The following is a 20,012-nucleotide window of genomic DNA, read 5'->3' as shown; positions in this document are numbered from 1 at the left end:
AAGTCAAAAATAAAGATTCGGCGCAGTAATAACAGTAATTGTAATCTGTGATAAGTACACCTAAGTATATTTGCGGATTGTGTTTGGTATTATTAGTTTATCACAACTAGTGGGTAAACAAATCTATAGTCGGATAATTGTTTTTCTAAATGCAAAACAATGTAGATAGAAGAAAAAATCGGAATTCAACTATTCGGTTGGAAAATGTGTCTGAAATCTTCAAATAATCGAAAATTGAGGGTATCTTTATATGGGGGCTATACCAAAAAGTGGACTGATCATTTTTAGTATGAAGTCTTAACACCCAATGAGAACCCAAAAAATAAAATTTTTGCCAATTCGATTGAAAAATGTGTCTAAAATCCTCAAAATATCGAAAATTGAGGGTATCTTTATATGGGGGCTATACCAAAATGTGGACCGATATTGATAGGTTTCGGTATGAAGACTTGACGCCCATTGAGAACCCAAAATATTACATTTTAGTCAATTCGATTGAAAAATGTGTCTAAAATCCTCAAAATATGGAAAATTGAGGGTATATTTGTATGGGGGCTATACCAAAAAGTGGACCGATAATGATAATTTTTTATATTAGGACTTAATATCCATTGAGAATTCAAAATATCAAATTATCACTAATTCAGAAATTCTGAAAATATCGAAAATTAAGGTTACCGTTATATGGAGGCTACCTTGAAATTTGGGCCAATTTTGATAATTTTTGGTAGGCAGATTTTCCTTCTACACAATGAGAATCCAAAATATAATCGACAGCTCGTATATGAAAGAATATATATACTTAACGGGATCTCCGGAGGTAGTACCGTTATATGGGCGCCACCTTGAAATTTGGGTCAATATTGATCATTTTTGGTATGCAGATTTTGCTTCTACCCAATGAGAATCCAAAATATAATCGACATATCATTTTATTCTGATCAAGAATATATATATTTAATGGGATCTCCGTAGGTAGAGGCATGAAACCGGGAGTCTTTGTATAGGAGAGGAATTTCAGTGAGTCGTTACAGGCGAATTGAAGGCCAAGAAGTCTTTATAGGCGAGCTGAAGGCCAGGGAGTCTTTATTGGTAAGCTGAAGAACAAGGAGACTTTATAGAGGAAGTTAAGGCAAAGAGGTCTTTATAGGCGAGCTGAAGGGCTGGGAGTCATTATAGGCAAGCTAAAGGCTAGTGAGTCTCTGTAGACGATCTGAAGGTCAGAGAGTCATAGTGATAATATAATCAAAAAAATAATCGACATAGAATTTTATTCTGAAGAAGGATATATATATATATAAGGAGCTCCGGAGGTAGAGGTGTGAAGCAGAGAGTTTTTATGGACGTGCTGAAGTCAGGGAGTCGTTATGGACGAGTTTTACGCCAGGGTGTCGTTATGGACGAGCTGTAAGCCAGGGAGTCTTTATAGACAAGCTGAAGACCAAGGAGACTTTATAGACGAATTTAAGGCAAATATGTCTTTATAGACAAGCTGAAGGCCAGGAAGTCTTTCATATACGAACTAAAGGCCAGGGAGTTTTTATAGACAAACTGAAGCAAGGCAGTCTTTATCGGCGAGCTGAAGGCGCGGGGGGTTTTTTCTGCGATCTGAAGGCCAGGGAGTCTTAATAGAGGAGCTTAATACCAAGGGGTCTTTATAGAGGTAAAGGCCGGGGAGTCAGATTATCTGAGTCTTTAAAGGTCACAAGGCCAGAGAGTCTTTATAGGCGAGCTGAAGGCCAGAGAGTCTTTATAGGCGAGCAGAAGGCCAGAGAGTCATTATAGGTAAGCTGAAGGCCAGGACGTCTTTCTTATACGAGCTAAAGGCCAAGGCGTTTTTATAGACAAGCTAAAGCAAAAGGACCCTTTATGGGCGAGCTGAAGGCCAGGGGGTCTTTTTAGGTGATCTCATGGTCAGGGAGTCTTAATAGACGAGCTGAATACCAAAGGGTCTTTATAGAGATAAAGGCCGGGGAGTCAGATGATCTGAGTCCTTAATGACGAGTTGTAGGACGTTTTTAGAGAAGTCTAGAAGGAAATTGTTATAGACGAGTTTTTGTAGGTCAATTGGAGTATTTATAGGAAAGCTTATGGCAATATTTTTAGATCAGATGAAGGCAGTATTTTAGGACAAGTTGCAAGACGTTTTTATAGCTTAAATATAAGCGGAGCTGAAGTTAGGGAGACTTTACAGTAGAGCCAGAACTGGGAGTCTTTATATATGAACAGAAGCAGGGAGTCGAAAAATAAGTCTTCATAGACGACCTCATCATCTATAGAAGATCTGTAGTCACGTAGTCTTCACAGAGCTGAGGCAAGTATTGTTTATAGACATACTGATGCGGGGAGTTTATATAGAGCATCAGAAGTATTAGGCGTTAATATACACGATCTAAAGGGTCATGGTGTTCATATGGACAAGGCCCAGCCCTTTTATTTTATCTATTTTGTAATGTCAAGCTCTATTTTAGATTCTCTTCCGTGAATTGTTTTTTTTTTTCAGAAATTTTTGTGTGTGTTCTCAAAATCTCAATATTCTCGAACTTCGCCAGTAATTATTTTTTTAAATATGGGTTAGACAATAAATAAAACCTTTGGCCATTTGCTAGAAACTACGGTAACGCAAACACAAATAGTATAAGTTTTGACCCATATTTTAACTACCGGGTTTCTTCCATACCCATTCGCCGACTAATCTAAATATTCTTATTTTTATTTTTGGAAAATATCATAAACATACATTAATCAGTAGATAGGGACGAAGTAACAACACTTGGACAAACAATTTCAAAAATAAAATAAAAAACAAGGCAAGCCCACCTGACATCGTAGTAGTAAACAAAATCTGCTGCAATAAATGGGCAACGGCGACGACATTGAGCACGGTGGAACTTTCCAAATTTATTGTGTGAGATAATTTCAATTTTGTTTTTTGCACACTCACATATCACTTGGAGGAACTCGAGCGAATTTTTCTCCCTCTAGCTGGCTTGCTCTTTTTTTATCTAGCAAAATTGATAATAGAACGATAAATTTGTTTTTGCCACACGTCGTTTTCTATATTCGACCGTCGCAATAGTAAAACGATATCAAGAGTGTTGGTTTTCGTTATTTTTTTTTTTGGTTGGACTAATAAAAAATGCAAATTTATAAATAAATAAAATATTAGATAAATGAATATTTTTTTCTAATTTTATTTACTCGTGTCCGTTGGAGTTTGTTTGTATTATTAGTTATACTTTACGAAGTTGGAAGAGAAGCTTTTATTTATTCATTGATTATTTACGAGAGGGATTGGGCTACTCTTAGATTTTAATCTCAGATTTATGTTTGTTGTTGCTCCCATAAAATGTCATGTTGACTCAATTGGTACAATAAAATAATCATAAATAATTCAATTAAATTATAAAAAAACTATATAAACATTTTTAAAAAGTTGATGTCTGTAGGAAGGCTATATTAAATTAAATTAGGTCCAAATTTTTTATATACGAGTTTTTATAGACGATATGAAGGCCAAGGGGGAATTTAAGATGAGCTAAAGTCCAGGGAGTCTTTATAGAGGAGCAGAAGGCCAAGTAGTTTTATAGAAGAGTTGAAGGCCTGGGAGTCTTTATAGAACATCTGAGGGACATTGACTATTTATAGGCGAGCTGAGAGCCAGTGAGTCTTCATAGATTTGACTCGGAAGTCTTTATAAAAGAGCTGAGGTCCAGAGAGTCTTTATAGGCGATAGGAGGTCAAGGGAGTCTCCATAGACGAGCTGATAACAAAAAGTCTTAATAGACGAGTTGAAAACAGGGAGTTCAAGAAGGGAGTCTTTATCGACAATCTGAAGGCAGGAGTCTTTATAGACAAGCGGAAGGAAAATTTTATAATCTTAAGGGTAAATCCTGAAGGTCAAAATCCATACCATTCAAATGAATAACAAAATTATTAAAACTATATTTAAATCCGAATTAATCAAATTAAACCACACGCCAATATTAAACTCAATACGATTGTCTGCAGAGAATTTCATCATCATCTTCAAATTGTATTTATAACTGTACATTTTGCCCTTCTACCAAGTTCAATATTTTTTTATTATTCAAAACGTTGCGATCCCATTTGTTTAACATTTGCTGAATTTTAATTCAAAGCGATTTAAATATGTGTGTTTTATTGCGTACAAAAATATACAGACCGGTCACTTTATATTTTCGTCAACTGATTTGAATATCACAAACATTTACCGTTTGTTTTGATTTGGTTGGTAGGTGGACGTGTTTGGAGTTTATTCACCTTAAATTCAAACAAACAAAAAAGTGTTTTTAAATAAAATTGCATTATTAATAAAATAGAAATGCACATACATTTATTACCAAAATATGTATGTCACATGATGTCTTTGTTGTGCTAAATAGATGCTAAATATTCGTACACTGAGAGAATATATTTCATAATATAGAATATTCTATTCATGGAAAAAAATAGAATATTCTTTCCATTTCCTTCAGAGGATCTACCTTAAGCCAGGCAGTCTTTATTGAAGTGCGGTAGGCCAGAAAAATTTAAGGACGAATTGAAAGAACGTAGTCTTTATAGACGTACAAAGAGTCTTTATAGACGACCTAAATGCCCGAGACTCGGCATAGACGAGCTGGAGGCCAATGAGTCTTCATAGGCGAGCAAAAAGCCTATATATACGAGTTGAGGCCCAGAGAGTCTGTAGAGACGAACTGAAGGCCAGGGATGCCATGAGGAATTCTGTCCGCTTACATACCCTGGGAAAAAATCTCAGCCATTGTTGTGGAACGGAGAACTTGGTGAGCTCAGGAAAGCGACCAGGCGACTGTACAACGGGCGCATAAATCAAAACTCGATATTGACTGGAACTCCTATAAAGCAAGTTTCAACAAATACAAGAGTAAGATTAAGCGTGCGAAGAAAAGTCTTGGATACATTTCTGTAAGTTGATAGAAGGAGTCAACGACGTTGCGAGGTTTCGAAGATTACTATCCAAGGATCCAAAATCCATCGGGAGTATCAAGAAACAGGATGGAGCGTGGACGAACTTTAGTCCTGAAACTCTTAGTCTCCCAGCTGAGACTCACTTCCCAGGTTGCAAAGATATGTTATCCACATAGGTGAACGTGATGACACTCAGCCTCGTGCGACTCTAGATTCGGATCTCATTGGCAATGTGTTTAACAGAAATAAGATACGCTGGGCAGTCACTACATTCAAAACATATTAATCGCCAGGACCAGATGGAATCACACCGGCGATGCTTCAATTTGCCTCGCCAAGTATATATGTCTGATCCTTGAGAAGATCTATACGACGTGTTTGACTCTCTCGTGCGTTCCGGGTCTATGGAACGAGGTATAGGTTACTTACATTACCAAAGCGGGTAAACCAAGCCACTCTGCACTAAAGGACTATACACCCATTAGCCTATCATCCTTTCTCCTCAAGACTCTCGAAAGACTGATCGACATGGAGATTAGGAGTCGTATAGACACCACCTCTCTTAGCAATTCGCCACACGCATATATAAAAGGCAAGTCTGTAGAATCTGCACTGCACGAGGTGGTAAGTTATATAGAAAGGAATATGGAAAATTCGAACCTTCCTTCCGCCTTCCTAGATATAGAGGGGAATTTCTACTTGAAAAACGCTCAAAAACCAATTTTTTGAAATTCTGCAGCAACATTTGACGAAAAATATTCTTAAAATCTTCAAAATACCGAAAATTAGATCTACCGTAAATAGACGTTGAATCTAACAAAGGACCAATATCGATTGTACTTTCTAGAGGGATCTGCTAAACAAAAGAATCTGAAATATTACATTACAGCCAGTTATATGAGACAAAACCCGCATTATGAAAATTTTTAGTAGGTATCAGGATTTCATATTATCGATATAAGCATAGGTGCCCAAAATTAAAATGCGTTAGTATGTGTGAGAGAAAACAGAACAGTACTGAACAAAATTGTGTGTACATTTTTGTGGTCGGAAAAATTATTGATGAATTCAATTTTTGTTATTATATAAAATAAAAGCATTATTAAAAATGTTTTTATATGAATTACAAAGTGTATATGTCATAAAAATATAATAAAGTTTATAAAGTAGCATATACCGAGATAATAATCATATTATAATATTAAATACTACGATAATTATCAAATATTTAATTCTTTAAAAAAACAGAAATTGTTCTGTTGTTTCTAAAATTTTTTAAACATACAAAACGCATTTTGAATAATAAAATAAAAATCCAAATATACTGAAACACTTTTATCCCTAAGTGTTATTTCGTTGATTTTCTAGTTCTGCGGACACGACGTCGTGCGCGCACCCCAGCATGTGTTCATTCGTTGCCTGTCAAACAACGACTGACTGAAAGAGCATAACAATGCGTGTGAGTAGGCAGCTACTTTAAAGTATACTGATGGGCACCTATGATATAAGCCATCTTCGAAGCTATGAGATCATACAAAAAGATACTGGTGTACAAAATTTCACCACACTATCGCAATTCTTTCGGAAGATAGCGTGATTATTACACACAGTTTTATTTACTTTAATTTCCGTTAGTGTTCCGATACGTAGCCACTAATTAAGCATATACGTAATTGCTCCAACATGGTCAGCTGTTTCAAAACCTAACATCCACAGTGATATTCGAATTATATACCCCTATCATATTGTTTTGATTTGCTCGACTATCAGCTGGGTAGCATTTTAACCTGGCCGAGACAACAAAAGAAATTTTCCATATATTCCCAATAAATCTCATCAAAAACTAGACGAAAATGGGTAGCTGGTCACTTGAAGTATTCAAAATGGCAATGTACATGACATTCCCGGTCGCCATGTTTCACATTTTCAATCAACCGGCATATTTCGAAGAATGGGTAACCAAAAAGAAGCGTGAACTATATCCACCAGAAAGTTTGGGACATCGTGAGACGCTGCAACAGGCAATCAAGGAACATCGTGAAAAACAAGATCAGAAATTCTTGAAAGCCTTGGAAGATATTGAAAAGAAGCAATCATCATAGATAGAGAGGGAGTGTGTGTTGAAGGAGTCAAGGAAGACGACTTTCTTTTAGTTGATTTAGATTATTCATTGTGTATATTATATAAGAAAAAATAATTTGTTTAATAAAAATCAAGTAAAAATGTATTAAAATATATGTCCTATATTTATAATTTTTGATCTCCATGAATATTAATAATATGTAAGTTATATATACCTTGTGGGATCGGAGACATTAATTTCGATTGTATTTCAATGGTGTACTGTCTAAAGTCGTAAGAATTCAACCATCCTTCAACTTATTTCGACCGGATCAGTATCTATGAAAAATCCTTTACCACAAGTTGACTTGGAATAAATGTTTTGAGTAACGTACAAAAGTTAAGTGGCACTGTATTTTGATAAAAACTCAATTGAAAAGGGCTAGAGATGCCATTATAAATGAGTTTAATCCAAGGACTTTATGGACGAGCTGAAGCCAAGCAGTCTTTATAGTCGAAATAGAGACAGGCAGCCTTTAGTCTTAATAGACAACCCGAAGACAGGGAGTCTTTTTAGACGAGCTGAAACAGAGAGTCTTTATAACCGAGCTGAAGGTCATTATAGATGATCTTAATACAAGGGGGGTTACTCTGTATTGCGTTGCGAAAGCAAGTGCGATGCGAAAGCTAAATGCGTTAAGAGTACAATTTGGTACTCTGTAACGTTCACGCAAACGCATTCGCAAACTAAATTGAAAATGGGGCAACACTGTCGCCACAAAGTAAACAATAACGAAGAATGACAAAAGGAAACGTCAAAAAATTGTAAATGAAAACATATTTTTGTGTGGTACGAGTGTTTTTTTAAACAAAAATGATGAACGAATTAAAAAAAAAAGAATTTTATGAGATCTATCAAATATACTCTCCCTAAGTGACCACGGGTATGAAAATATAAGTACGAATTATGTGACAAATGTTTTCAAATATTTAATTTTTATAGATTTATATATAATGTCTCAATAAAGATTCGTTTATGTATTTTTCAAACGCTCGTCGTTTCAAATAGATCCACAACAATTCCAACTCCAATAAAAGAGGCCGCTGCTTTGAAATTGCTTGGACAAGGTGGTTATCAACACCAACCTATAAATATGCACACATAGTTTCACATTTTATATAAAAAAATAATATTTTACTTTTTCCAACCACCGACATCTTTTACAGGAGGTCAATTTGAATTGAGGTCATCAGACAGTTTTGTCCACAAATTGTTGGCGCGTTGTTTCGCATTTGAACTCTGCAACTGTCCCTTTGCCAAATCACTGTGTTGCCCCATAAAATCTACTGAAGTTAGGAACTGACGTTGCTGAGTCTGTAACTGTGACTTTTTTGCCTTTTACTTAAAATAATTTACAATTTATATATAAATAAAACCTTTAATGGAGCTTACTTATATGTTTCGCTTCCTTTGCGTTTGCTATTTTGTTAACGCAAGATATTTGCGCTTAACGAACGAGTTTGACATGCGTTTTCGTATTACAGAGTGCGGTGATGCCACATTTGCGTAAAGTAGATGCGAAAGGAGATACGAAAACGAATTAGAGAGTACCAATTACGCGATGCGTTACAATTTTTCTCACGCATCGCAATACAGAGTAGCCCCCAAGGACTTTATGGACTAACTGAAGCCAAGGAGTCTTTATAGACGAAATAATCTAGGGAGTTAGTATTTATGGGTGTGTTGTATCTAAAGGAACAGTATCTCGGAATAGTCTAGTGCCACTCTATTTTTATACGAACTCAATTGGAAAGGGCTAGAGATAACATTACTGACGTGCTGAATCGAAGACATTATGGACGAGCTGAAGCCAAGGAGTCTTTATAAACGAAATGAAGACAGGTAGACTTTAGTCTTAATAGAGGACCTAAAGACAGTCTGATTCTTAAAAATGTGATTCGATGATGAACTGAAACAGGAAGTATTTATAACCGAGCTAAAGAACGGAAGATAAGCGAAAGGGAGTATATATAGAAAAAAACTGAAATAAGGAAGTCTTTATAGACAAACTGAGGCCAAATATTCATTATTAAAAAGTTGCATTTAGAGAGCCTTTATAGGCGAACAGAATTTAGGGAATATTTATAGACGAACGTAATCCAGGGAGTTTTTATATAGTATTTGAATCCAGAAAGTCTTTATAAACGATCTTAAGCCGAGTCTTTATAAATAATCTTAAGGCTACAAAATTAGAACATCTTTATGGAGGAACTAAGGATTATTTTTAAAAGAGCTTAAGATGGTTTTATTGCAGAAGGGATCCTTATAGGCGATTTACAGATATTTATTCAATTGTCCATGTGGATCAAAAAATGTATACGTCCCATTGATTTATAATTAAAGCCAACAAAGACAATGACATTTTTTGCCTATTTAGATACAGAGTCGAAATCACCTATACCGACCTCAAGGGATCGGAAGATTTGGTGGTTATCAGATATAGTCATTGTAAGCGAAATTATTTTTATTGTTTTGATATATGAATAATAAATGGTCTGTTCCCGTACTGCAAGAATCTACAACTTTTTACTACGATAACGAATATTCCTTTATGATATCGATGCAAATAGTAAAATGGAGTAGATTCTTGCAGTACGGGAACAGACCCAAAATAAATTCAAATTTAAAAACTTAAGAACATTCTGTGTTTTCGGTATTTTGTGATAAATATTTTTGTTTGTACGTTTCGTCGTTAAAATGTATATAAAATTCGAATAACAGCTCGTTGCAGCGGATATGTCGTCGTTACAAGCGATATTTTTTCAGTGGGCTATAAAGGGCAGAAATTCGGGACTTTTGAATTTCGTCGTTATAGCCGATATGTCGTTGTAAACGATTTCGACTGCAACAGATGGTATTGGAAAGTGTCGCTAAAATGTGTCATGTAATGAACACGGGCGTGAAAATGTTTTCAAACGAGATTATGTAACACATTGGCCACAAGAAATAACCACTTTTTACGAATATTTTTCCTTAAATCTCAAAAAATCACAAGCTACCAAAATATTGGATCTAATGTTATGTGGGTGTTACATCTATCCTAAGACCAATATCGATTTTCTGAGAATAACTCTTTAAAGAGAACCCATATTGTCTAAATCTGTCCATAGCCAGTCAGCAGTTCATGACTATAGAATAGATTAGGGTTCAGGGTTATAACGAAATCACAGGAAATAACATTTTTGCTATAAATTCCATATAAAGGTAAAATTTCAGTAGTGACTTCTTGTGTCAGTTTAGTTATTTGTAGCCTACCTCGGACATTTTTCCATACATTATTCTAAACAACAATAAAAAATGCCTATCATCTATTAACAAATATTCAAATTCATTTAATATTGAATTTATTAATCGAATCACAAATTTACAATTTATGTATAATTTGTTTAAAATTGCAACACCTAATTTTTACGTTTCATCAATTTGCCAGCCTCAACATCTTCAGGTAGACCATCAAAGCGCAATTTGAATTCATCCAAACGGCAACAGAACGTATAACCCTTCGATAATGTTGGGAAATTATCATGTTTCAAATCGGCCTGATCGCAGACATTTTCACAAATCTCTTCAGCTTCACCATCGGCAGCAAATGGATTATTTACCGTTACAAAGACAATACCCTCATCGCTGGGCTTGTGCAACAATACTTTGAAATAATATTTAGGTGCCTCAATCTTTTAAACATCATCCAAGAAAATATCAACCAACTGACCGTTGTTCTTTGCCAATTGCAATTGACCCAAATATCCGTTATACGTCTCCAAATCATCACCATACGAGGCAGCAACGGAACGAGCCAATTCTTCAACACGTAACCAATTGCCAGCATTGATTAGTTGATATTCGGGTGCAACATTTGTATAGAAATATGTGGCCAATTGTTCATAGCCAAAAACGAAATCAGCATCTGGTGTCAAATGGCCACGGGCAAAGTAATCGGAACCATCAATATAGGTTTGTTTCGAGCCGAACAATTTCTTGAATAATTCCACTTGATTGGCTTGGGTGTAGTATTCATTTGTTTTTTTGGTTGAATATTTCATGCCTTTGGCACTGAACGCACGGCGTGTACTTTCCGAAATGGCATCTATTACGGGGAGAAAAGAGAAAGAGGGTAAAAATGGTGGAGAATTCTTGTTCCGGTATAAATTCTTTAAAATTCTCTACTTATTATCAATGGTAGCACCATTAATGGTATTATGTGTATACCAGGTATGCTCATCATCATCATTGTAGCATATCTCAAATACTGGACCATAGAATTTCTTGTTGACCTCAAAACCAGGTTGATGTATTACACCACGATTTTGTGAGCATCCTTCATCGGTTACTCTCAAACTGGGGCTGGGTATGGATTTACATACCAAATCCTTAAGATCATATTCATTGTTATTGCCATCAACAAATTTGTTTCCCGAACACGTCAATTCCAATGTACTCTTCTTTTCAGAGACAATCACATTTTTCGAACCGGTACAGGCCAACAAAAGTTTAGTTCCATTGGGTAATTTAGTTGTTTTACCAGTGGGTTTAAATAATTCGTAATCACTGTCGGAAGGGGTGCGTGTCAAAAGGACTGGGGCAAACCCCTTTACATCTTCGGGTAAGGTAATACTACAGGCATTGGCTGCAATGGCTAAAGAGGAAAACAGTTTGGATTAGCCTTTCTTTAAAAAGGGAATACTTTTTTAAATTAAATATCTTTACCCAAACCACAAATTACGACCGAGATTGCAACGAACTTGAACATTTTAAAATACCCTTTGGTTTTTTCTAATTCTTGTGTTTTCAAGACACCGTTAGATGATTATACATTTGGAGCAGTATATATAGTCCACATCGGGAAATGTTCTGTTCCCATACTTTTTTGTAACATTGTTTGACTTCGTCTGGTCATGTGTAAACAAAACTGCTACCAGACTGAAACGTGTACTAGTTTCTATTGTTAAGTGGACATTGTATCGATTTGAATCGATTGTCCGGAGTCAGTAAATATCAATTGTTTTGTTTTATATTAAATAACGGCATTTTGATGATATAATTGCTGTAACAGAAGTTTATTTTTAAGGCATGTGTCTGGATATAGTAAAGGTTTAGACAATCTAACTATTTTTGTTTTACTAAGCTATATATTAGTTCCAGATGTCTCATAGGCATTTCACAAGGTACAGCTCATTTATTAGATCTAAGAACAACATGATGGATACACATTTATTATAAACCGATATAAAAGACACTTCCATTACCACATTTGAGTCATCGGAATACAGTTATTGAATAAAAAATAAAATTTGATCAATATTGACTATCCATTCATTCAAATGGACACAATGTCCAGTTAACAATAGAAAATAGTACACGCTCAAGACTGATAGCAGTTTTGCTTTCACATGACCAGACGAAGTCAAACAATGTAACAAGAAACGTATTGGAACAGAACATTCCCCAATGTGGACTATATATACTGCTTCATTATGGCTATAGATGTATAACCGTCTAACGGTTTCTCGAAAACACATAGCTTGAGTACAACTAACGGTTCTTTTAAAAATGTTCAACTTCGTTATAATCTCGGCTTTAATTTGTGGTTTGGGTAAGGATATTTAAATTTAACAACAAATTCTCTTTTTAAGGAAAGGATAATCTAATTTGTTTTCCTTTTTAGCCATTGCGGTCAATGCCTGCAGCATTACCTTACCCGAAGATGTAAAGGGGTTTGCTCCAGTCCTTCTGACACGCAGCCCTTCCGACAGTGATTATGAACTATTTAAACCCACTGGTAAAACAACTAAATTACCCAATGGCACTAAACTTTTATTGGCTTGCACCGGATCGAAAAATGTGATTGTCTCTGAAAAGAAAAGTACATTGGAATTGACCTGTTCGGGAAAAAAATTTGTTGATGGCAATAACAATGAATATGATCTTAAGGATTTGGTATGTAAATCCATACCCAGTCCCACTTTGAGAGCAACCGATAAGGCATGTTCACAAAATCGTGGTGTTATCCATCAACCTGGTTTTACGGTCAACAAGAAATTCTATGGTCCAGTATTTGAGATATGCTACAATGATGATGATGAGCATACCTGGTATACACATAATACCATTAATGGTGCTACCATTGATAGTAAGTAGAGAATTTTACAAAAGAACATGGAATCTCCAGCACATTAACCCTCCTTTTCCTTGTTATAGATTCCATTTCGGAAAGCACACGCCGTGCCTTCAGTGCCAAAGGCATGAAATATTCAACCAAAAAAACAAATGAATACTACACCCAAGCCAATCAAGTCGAATTATTCAAGAAATTGTTCGGTTCGAAACAAACCTATATTGATGGTTCGGATTACTTTGCCCGCGGCCATTTGACACCAGATGCTGATTTCATTTTTGGCTATGAACAATTGGCCACATATTTCTATACAAATGTTGCACCCGAATATCAACTAATCAATGCTGGCAATTGGTTACGTGTTGAAGAATTGGCACGTTCCGTTGCTGCCTCGTATGGAGATGATTTGGAGACATATAATGGCTATTTGGGTCAATTGCAATTGGCAAAGAACAACGGGCAATTGGTTGATATTTTCTTGGATGATGGTAAAAAGATTGAAGCACCAAAATATTATTTCAAAGTGCTGTTGCACAAGCCCAGTGATGAAGGTATTGTCTTTGTAACCGTGAATAATCCATTTGCCGCCGATGGTGAAGCGGAGGAGATTTGTGAAAATGTCTGCGATCAGGCCGATTTGAAACATGACAATTTCCCAACATTATCGAAGGGTTATACGTTCTGTTGCCGTTTGGATGAATTCAAATTGCGTTATGATGGTCTACCCGAAGATTTGGAGGCTGGCAAGTTGATGACACGTAAAAATTAAGCGTTGGCATGATGTAGAATGGAATTTATATTTTTTCAATAAATAAATGGTGTATTGAATTAATTTCAATTTGTAGAGAAAAAGTTAATTGCTGAACGGCTGTAAGTCTGGAGTTTTGTAAGTAACTCTGCTGAGTTTATAGAAGTGAGAGGTATAAAATGTGACAAGGAGGTAGAAATTCAAAAGAGAATCGTAGAGAGCAGCGGTAGAGTTGCTTAAAAAGTAGGGAAAGTAGTAGTAGACTAAAGTAGGATCTTATTTTTAATAGATTTAGAAATAGAATATAATTTTAATTTTTAAATATATAAATAAATGAAGAACCTTGAAATGAAGTATTAAATTAATTTTAATTTTTATAGTAAAATTAATTTATTGAACTGTTGAAAAGTGGGATTTAATTTTTTCATAGAAAAAGCTTTTTTGATAGGATTTTTCTTCAAAGAACCACAGAAAGATTCCAAACAACTGAGAGTATTCAAATATTAAGATATTTTCCAGAAATCGACACAACTATTTTCACATTATCGAATGTCTTTTGGAAATTCCAGAAGGTTCTTAAGAGTGTTAATAATGCATAAAATGTTATAATTTTGAATATCGTCATTATCTTTCTCATTTCGAATATACTGCCAACATCCGAAATGATATTAAAAAAGCAAAGTAAATTTCCATTTAAACTACAGTATAAATGTTAAACAATTAGATTTGAAAAATATTAGTTTTCCTATATAAATAATAAAATTTTAGTTAATAATAAACTTTGAAATTTCTTGTATTTCATATTATTTGCTTAATTCATGTTTGGCGAAAAAATAAAAAAACGAAAACTTAATAACACAGTTCCATTCAATTGTCTACGCCAAGGTACGTATTGACTTGATAAGAAAATATGACAGGCATGGTAATGCAATTTTTTTCTATTTAGCATATGGTTTCAAATACTCAGACAAGTTAACAGCTTTATTTGTTGATTAACAACAACAACAATAATGGGAATTTTATAATAAAAAAATATATATTTAAAAATAAATACAAATTATAGTTATGGGATTAAACAAATGTGGCGTATAAATGGAGTTAACATTTCGATAATATTTTTAATGTTGGCTTAAAAAGTGGAGTATTTGGTTGGTAGAATTTAGTGTTCGATATATATTTTTTTCTTTTGCCATAATGCGTATAACAAAGTTATTTGGCACACTGTTAACAGTTTCGTTATTGGGTAAGTTAAGAAAATGCTGCTGAAGAAAATGCCAATATTAAGGAATACACTAGACTTGGATCTCAAAAATATATTTTGGACCCGAACAATTCCCGCTTCTGAATTTCGTTCAAAAATATAAAAATTATTAAATCAATGTCGGTGCTGGAACTTTGGAAAAAATATTCTTCGTAAAAAATATTTTTAAAAAAATCATTTTCTTTAAAAATTCTAGGGCTGGGTCTTTTAAAGAATATTCATTACAAAATTCAAACTATTCTTTAGTTGTTTTTCTTTTGAATTTCGTTCAAAAATATAAAATTTTTTGAATCCATGTCGATGCTGGGACTTTGAAAAAATAAATGCTTGGTAAAAATATTCTTAAAAATCCTTGGCCCAAGTAGGGTCTTTTAAAGTATATTCATTAAAAAATTTAAGCTATTCTTAAAAAAAATCAATGCTTGTGTTGGTATTTTGAGAAAAAAAATCGTTATAAAAAATCAATTTAAAAAAAATCGATTCTATTTGTTTATTTTCTTCACCAGCCCTAACCATAAATGCCTGTACAATAACCCTACCCGATGACATTCAAGGATTTGCACCAGTTATTCTGGTAAGCACAAATCCCTCTTCTGGAGATTATCAACTATTTAAGCCGACAGGGCAAACGACAGAAATACCAGAAGGCGCTAGCCTTTATCTGGTGTGTACTGGTAATAAAAATATCATAACATCCTTGAATGTGCCCAGTTTGGAATTACAATGTTCTGCGAATGAATTTGTCGATTCCAATAATAATGCCTATCAACTAAAGGATGTGGTTTGTAAATCGATACCAAGTTCATCGTTGAAGCTGACCAATAATGAATGTTCTCAAGAACGTGGTACAATTTTCGAAGCTGGCTATATTGTGGATGGTACATTTTATGGACCCGTTTTTGAAATATGTTATGATAACATCACGGAGTCAACATTCTATACGCATAATGTCATCAATGGTGCAGCTATTGATTGTGAGTATGAAGAAAGGGAAGAGGAAGAAATGAAGACTAATTGGTCTATATACAGACCAAAGGTCTTTATAACGACCAATTGGCCTATGTAGAGACCTCAGGTCTTTATAAAGACTAAGTGGTCTATATGGAGACCATAGGTCTATATAAAGACCATAGGTCTTTATAAAGACTAATTGGTCTATATGGAGACCACAGGTCTTTATAAAGACCAATTGGTCTATATGGAGACCACAGGTCTTTATAAAGACCAATTGGTCTATATGGAGACCACAGGTCTTTATAAAGACCAATTGGTCTATATGGAGACCATAGGTCTTTATAAAGACCAATTGGTCTATATGGAGACCATAGGTCTTTATAAAGACCAATTGGTCTATATGGAGACCACAGGTGTTTATAAAGACCAATTGGTCTAAATGGAGACCATAGGTATTTATAAAGACCAATTCGTCTATATGGAAACCACAGGTCTTTATAAAGAAGAATTGGTCTATATGGAGACCACAGATGTTTATAAAGACCAATTGGTCTAAATGGAGACCAATTGGCCTTTATAGGTCTTTATAATGACCAATTGGACTAAATGGAGAACATAGGTCTTTATAAAGACCAATTGGTCTATATGGAGACCATAGATCTTTATAAAGACCAATTGGTCTATATGGAGACCATAGGTTTTTACAAAGACCACTTGGTCTATATGGAGACCATAGGTCTTTACAAAGACCAATTGGTATAAAGACTATATGGAGACCATAGGTCTTTATAAAGACCAATTGGTCTAGATGGAGACCATAGGTCTTTATAAAGACCAATTGGTCTATATGGAGACCATAGGTCTTTACAAAGACCAATTGGTCTTGGTAGATATTAATATTCCATTAACCTCTCTTCTCCACAGATAACATAAAAGAGAGCACTCGTCGTTCATTCTCTGCCGAAGGCATGCAGCTGACCACCACCAAAACGAATACCTATTATACACAGAAAAATCAAATTCAACGTTTTGAAAACTACTTTGGAGCGGATCAAACCTATATTGATTCCATAAACTACTTGGCCCGTGGCCATTTAACTCCTGATGCTGATTTCGTTTTTGGTTATGAACAGCTATCAACCTATTATTATGCCAATGTAGCTCCGGAATTTCAACCCGTTAATGCTGGCAATTGGTTACGTGTTGAAGAATTGGCACGTTCCGTTGCCGCTGCATATGGCAATGATTTGGATACCTATAATGGTTATTTCGGACAGCTACAATTACCCACCGTAAATGGTCAATTGATTGATATTTATTTGGACGATGCCAAACAAATTGAAGTGCCTGAATATTATTTTAAGGTCTTGTTAAATAAAGCTATCGATGCGGCTATTGTTTTTGTCACAGTCAATAATCCTTATGTCGTGGATGGTCAGGCGAGGGAAATTTGTGAAAGTGTCTGTGACCAGGCCGATTTGAAACATGATAATTTCCCAACCCTTTCGAAGGGTTATACATTCTGTTGCCGTTTGGAAGATTTCAAATTGAGTTATGATGGTTTACCCGAGGATGTTGTGGCAGAGAAATTGTTGGTTAGAAAAATTTAAAAATATATAAATTTAAATGTATATATAACCATAATAATTTGCATATAATATTTAAGGGAAGCATGTAATATTGTTAAAATATTAATAAGATAAAAAATATAAAATAAAATTGTTTTATTGGAATACAAGTACCTTAAATATGGAGTTTTTAATAGCTGAAATTTGTACCTACCTTTCAAGGAAGATTTAATTAGTAATGGACTGCTAAAACATATTTTTTTTTAATGAAGGGATTTCTAAAAAAATCTTCTATACATTGAAAGCCTTTGAAAAGACCATAGATCGATAGAAGTCCTTTCAATAGTCTTTGAAAATTAAAACTCTTTATTCCGACTCAAAAAATTCGTTCTTAGACCAAAGAAATAAACAGTACTCGCCGTTCGTTCAGTGCCAAACGCATGAAATATTCGATCAAGCCGAATTGTTCAAGAAATTGTTCGGTTCGAAAAAAACCTATATTTATGGTTCGGATTACTTTGCTCGTGGTCATTGAATGCCAGATGTTTATTTCTTTTTTGGCTACATGCAAAACTGGCTACATATTTTAATCAGCTAAGAAATGCTGGATGTTGGTTATGTGTTAAAGAATTGGCTCATTCCGATGCTGCTTCATATGGTGATGATTAGAAATCACATAAGGGATATATTTTTTTTAAATCAAGCTTCCGTCCTCAAAAATCCTTTCTAGTCCAAAGAAAAAACCTACCTCGCACATATTGATTGATTACAAGCTTTGAGGTATAATATAAAAATGGGTTCCAATTCCAACCACAAATTTTGCAATAAACTTGTGAACGTAACAATTGTTACTTCAAACCAGACACTTGCCTTAAAAATAAAGGTCTGTTACAACAATTTATCATCAAAGAACCATTTCTTTTATTACACTGTGCAACACAAAAAATAATTACCGGGAAATTCCAACAGATTATGAAAGGGGGGCTAAAAAAAGAAGACACGTGTATCGGCGTTTTGAAAGTTTACGTCGGGAGGTAACCTAAAAAGGAGGGACAATATTTCCCCTTTTCTAGAATTTTTATAATTTTCGAATTATGATTTCATGAAATCCTTGCATTTTAGGTATATAGTACATTACTGATAAAATATCGGAAAAATATTCGGTCCCCTTTTCCAGGAGTGATTGAAAACTCATTCAAAACGGGGTTAAAGCTGTACAGAATATTCTACAGAAATGTTCGCCATAAAATTTTACTATAAGTCTCAGAATAGACTAAAACTCAAAAATCAGTCTAAGTGTCAATAATCTTAAAAAACAAAAACTCATTTTAGGGTTAATATCGTACTTATTACTAGTTTTTACCCATTTTTCCCACAAGATGTCGTTTTAGAAGAATATTATAAGGGACAAAAATATTCTCCATCAATTTTTAGCATAAGTCACTGAACAAGAGAAATCTGTATATATAATGTATATACCGAATATATAGTCATACATTTTGAACCAAAAATTCAAAATGTTCTTGTATTTTTTTACGAAGACATTTCCCAGTATTTTTTTCGACTAAGTGCATTAAAGTAACATGAAACTTAATTTTAGGTATATAATGTCAAAGAATAAAATATTCTACGTCAAAATCCACTTCAAGTCTCCGAATAAACTATATATTTATATTCAATAGTTTTTAAGAAATTTACATTATAAAATTTTATATAATACCAACAATTTTTTGCATACTTTAGTTAATTTTGTACTGTAAATTTCTTAAAAAACTATTGAATATAAATATATAGTTTATTCAGAGACTTGAAGTGGATTTTGACGCAGAATATTTTATTCTTTGACATTATATACCTAAAATTAAGTTTCATGTTACTTTAATGCACTATATACCTTAAATGCAAGGATTTCATGAAATCATAATTCGAAAATTATAAAAATTCTAGAAAAGGGGGAATATTGTCCCCCCTTTTTAGGTTACCTTTCGACGTAAACTTTCAAAACGCCGATACACGTGTCTTTTTTTTTAGCCCCTCTTTCATAATCTGTTGGAATTTCCCGGTAATTATCAAAAAAATTCAAATTTGTCGCACAGTGTTATAAAAAAAAATTCTGTAGTGTTGGCGGTCTGTTTGGGATACCATTTGTATTTTGTTTTTGCAAAATAGTCAGGCTGAATTTTGCAAAAACAAAAAAAAATTGTTATTTACTGACTCCAGACAATCAATTCAAATCGACACAATGTCCAGTTAACAATAGAAACTAGTACACGTTCTCGTCTGGTAGAACT

General features: G+C 34.3%; 5 protein-coding genes across 5 annotated transcripts in view; 3 read left to right on the top strand and 2 right to left on the bottom strand.

Annotated features, from left to right (window-relative positions):
• Window positions 1-20,012, bottom strand: part of LOC133338139 (4-aminobutyrate aminotransferase, mitochondrial) — a 129,270-nt gene that overhangs the window by 1,957 nt on the left and 107,301 nt on the right. The gene's annotated exons all lie outside the window — the stretch shown is intronic.
• Window positions 6,793-7,063, top strand: LOC133338140 (protein PET100 homolog, mitochondrial). The gene has a single exon (XM_061546325.1). It carries the CDS (start codon window positions 6,807-6,809, stop codon window positions 7,053-7,055), a length of 249 nt encoding a protein of 82 aa, XP_061402309.1. The 5' UTR covers window positions 6,793-6,806; the 3' UTR covers window positions 7,056-7,063.
• On the bottom strand, window positions 10,477-11,951 carry LOC133338135 (uncharacterized). The gene is made up of 4 exons (XM_061546319.1): window positions 11,939-11,951; window positions 11,262-11,711; window positions 10,759-11,162; window positions 10,477-10,707 (listed from the first exon to the last, which is right to left on the bottom strand). The coding sequence occupies exons 1-4, from the start codon at window positions 11,949-11,951 to the stop codon at window positions 10,477-10,479; spliced, it is 1,098 nt and encodes a 365-aa protein (XP_061402303.1).
• Window positions 12,626-13,959, top strand: LOC133338133 (uncharacterized). The gene is made up of 3 exons (XM_061546318.1): window positions 12,626-12,668; window positions 12,741-13,205; window positions 13,274-13,959. The coding sequence occupies exons 1-3, from the start codon at window positions 12,626-12,628 to the stop codon at window positions 13,957-13,959; spliced, it is 1,194 nt and encodes a 397-aa protein (XP_061402302.1).
• Window positions 15,133-17,763, top strand: LOC133338132 (uncharacterized). The gene is made up of 3 exons (XM_061546317.1): window positions 15,133-15,181; window positions 15,706-16,173; window positions 17,078-17,763. The coding sequence occupies exons 1-3, from the start codon at window positions 15,133-15,135 to the stop codon at window positions 17,761-17,763; spliced, it is 1,203 nt and encodes a 400-aa protein (XP_061402301.1).

The sequence above is a fragment of the Musca vetustissima genome, unplaced genomic scaffold (genome assembly GCF_032173495.1).
Source record: "Musca vetustissima isolate MV318-11 ecotype Yass unplaced genomic scaffold, APGP_CSIRO_Mvet_v1 utg32807, whole genome shotgun sequence".
NCBI lineage: Eukaryota > Metazoa > Arthropoda > Insecta > Diptera > Muscidae > Musca > Musca vetustissima.
This window is presented reverse-complemented; position numbering and strand designations above follow the sequence as displayed.

Excerpts from the sequence above, each read along its gene's own strand:
- LOC133338135 (XM_061546319.1), bottom strand. Across the intron at positions 11,163-11,261 it reads TACACATAATACCATTAATG|ATGCCATTTCGGAAAGTACA; the intron begins GTGCTACCATTG and ends TCCCCGTAATAG. Across the intron at positions 10,708-10,758 it reads TTGATATTTTCTTGGATGAT|CCCAGCGATGAGGGTATTGT; the intron begins GTTTAAAAGATT and ends TTGTTGCACAAG.
- LOC133338132 (XM_061546317.1), top strand. The coding sequence starts at position 15,133 with ATGCGTATAACAAAGTTATTTGGCACACTGTTAACAGTTTCGTTATTG. Across the intron at positions 15,182-15,705 it reads GTTAACAGTTTCGTTATTGG|CCCTAACCATAAATGCCTGT; the intron begins GTAAGTTAAGAA and ends TTTCTTCACCAG. Across the intron at positions 16,174-17,077 it reads CAATGGTGCAGCTATTGATT|ATAACATAAAAGAGAGCACT; the intron begins GTGAGTATGAAG and ends TCTTCTCCACAG.
- LOC133338140 (XM_061546325.1), top strand. The coding sequence starts at position 6,807 with ATGGGTAGCTGGTCACTTGAAGTATTCAAAATGGCAATGTACATGACA.
- LOC133338133 (XM_061546318.1), top strand. The coding sequence starts at position 12,626 with ATGTTCAACTTCGTTATAATCTCGGCTTTAATTTGTGGTTTGG. Across the intron at positions 12,669-12,740 it reads GGCTTTAATTTGTGGTTTGG|CCATTGCGGTCAATGCCTGC; the intron begins GTAAGGATATTT and ends TTTCCTTTTTAG. Across the intron at positions 13,206-13,273 it reads TAATGGTGCTACCATTGATA|ATTCCATTTCGGAAAGCACA; the intron begins GTAAGTAGAGAA and ends TCCTTGTTATAG.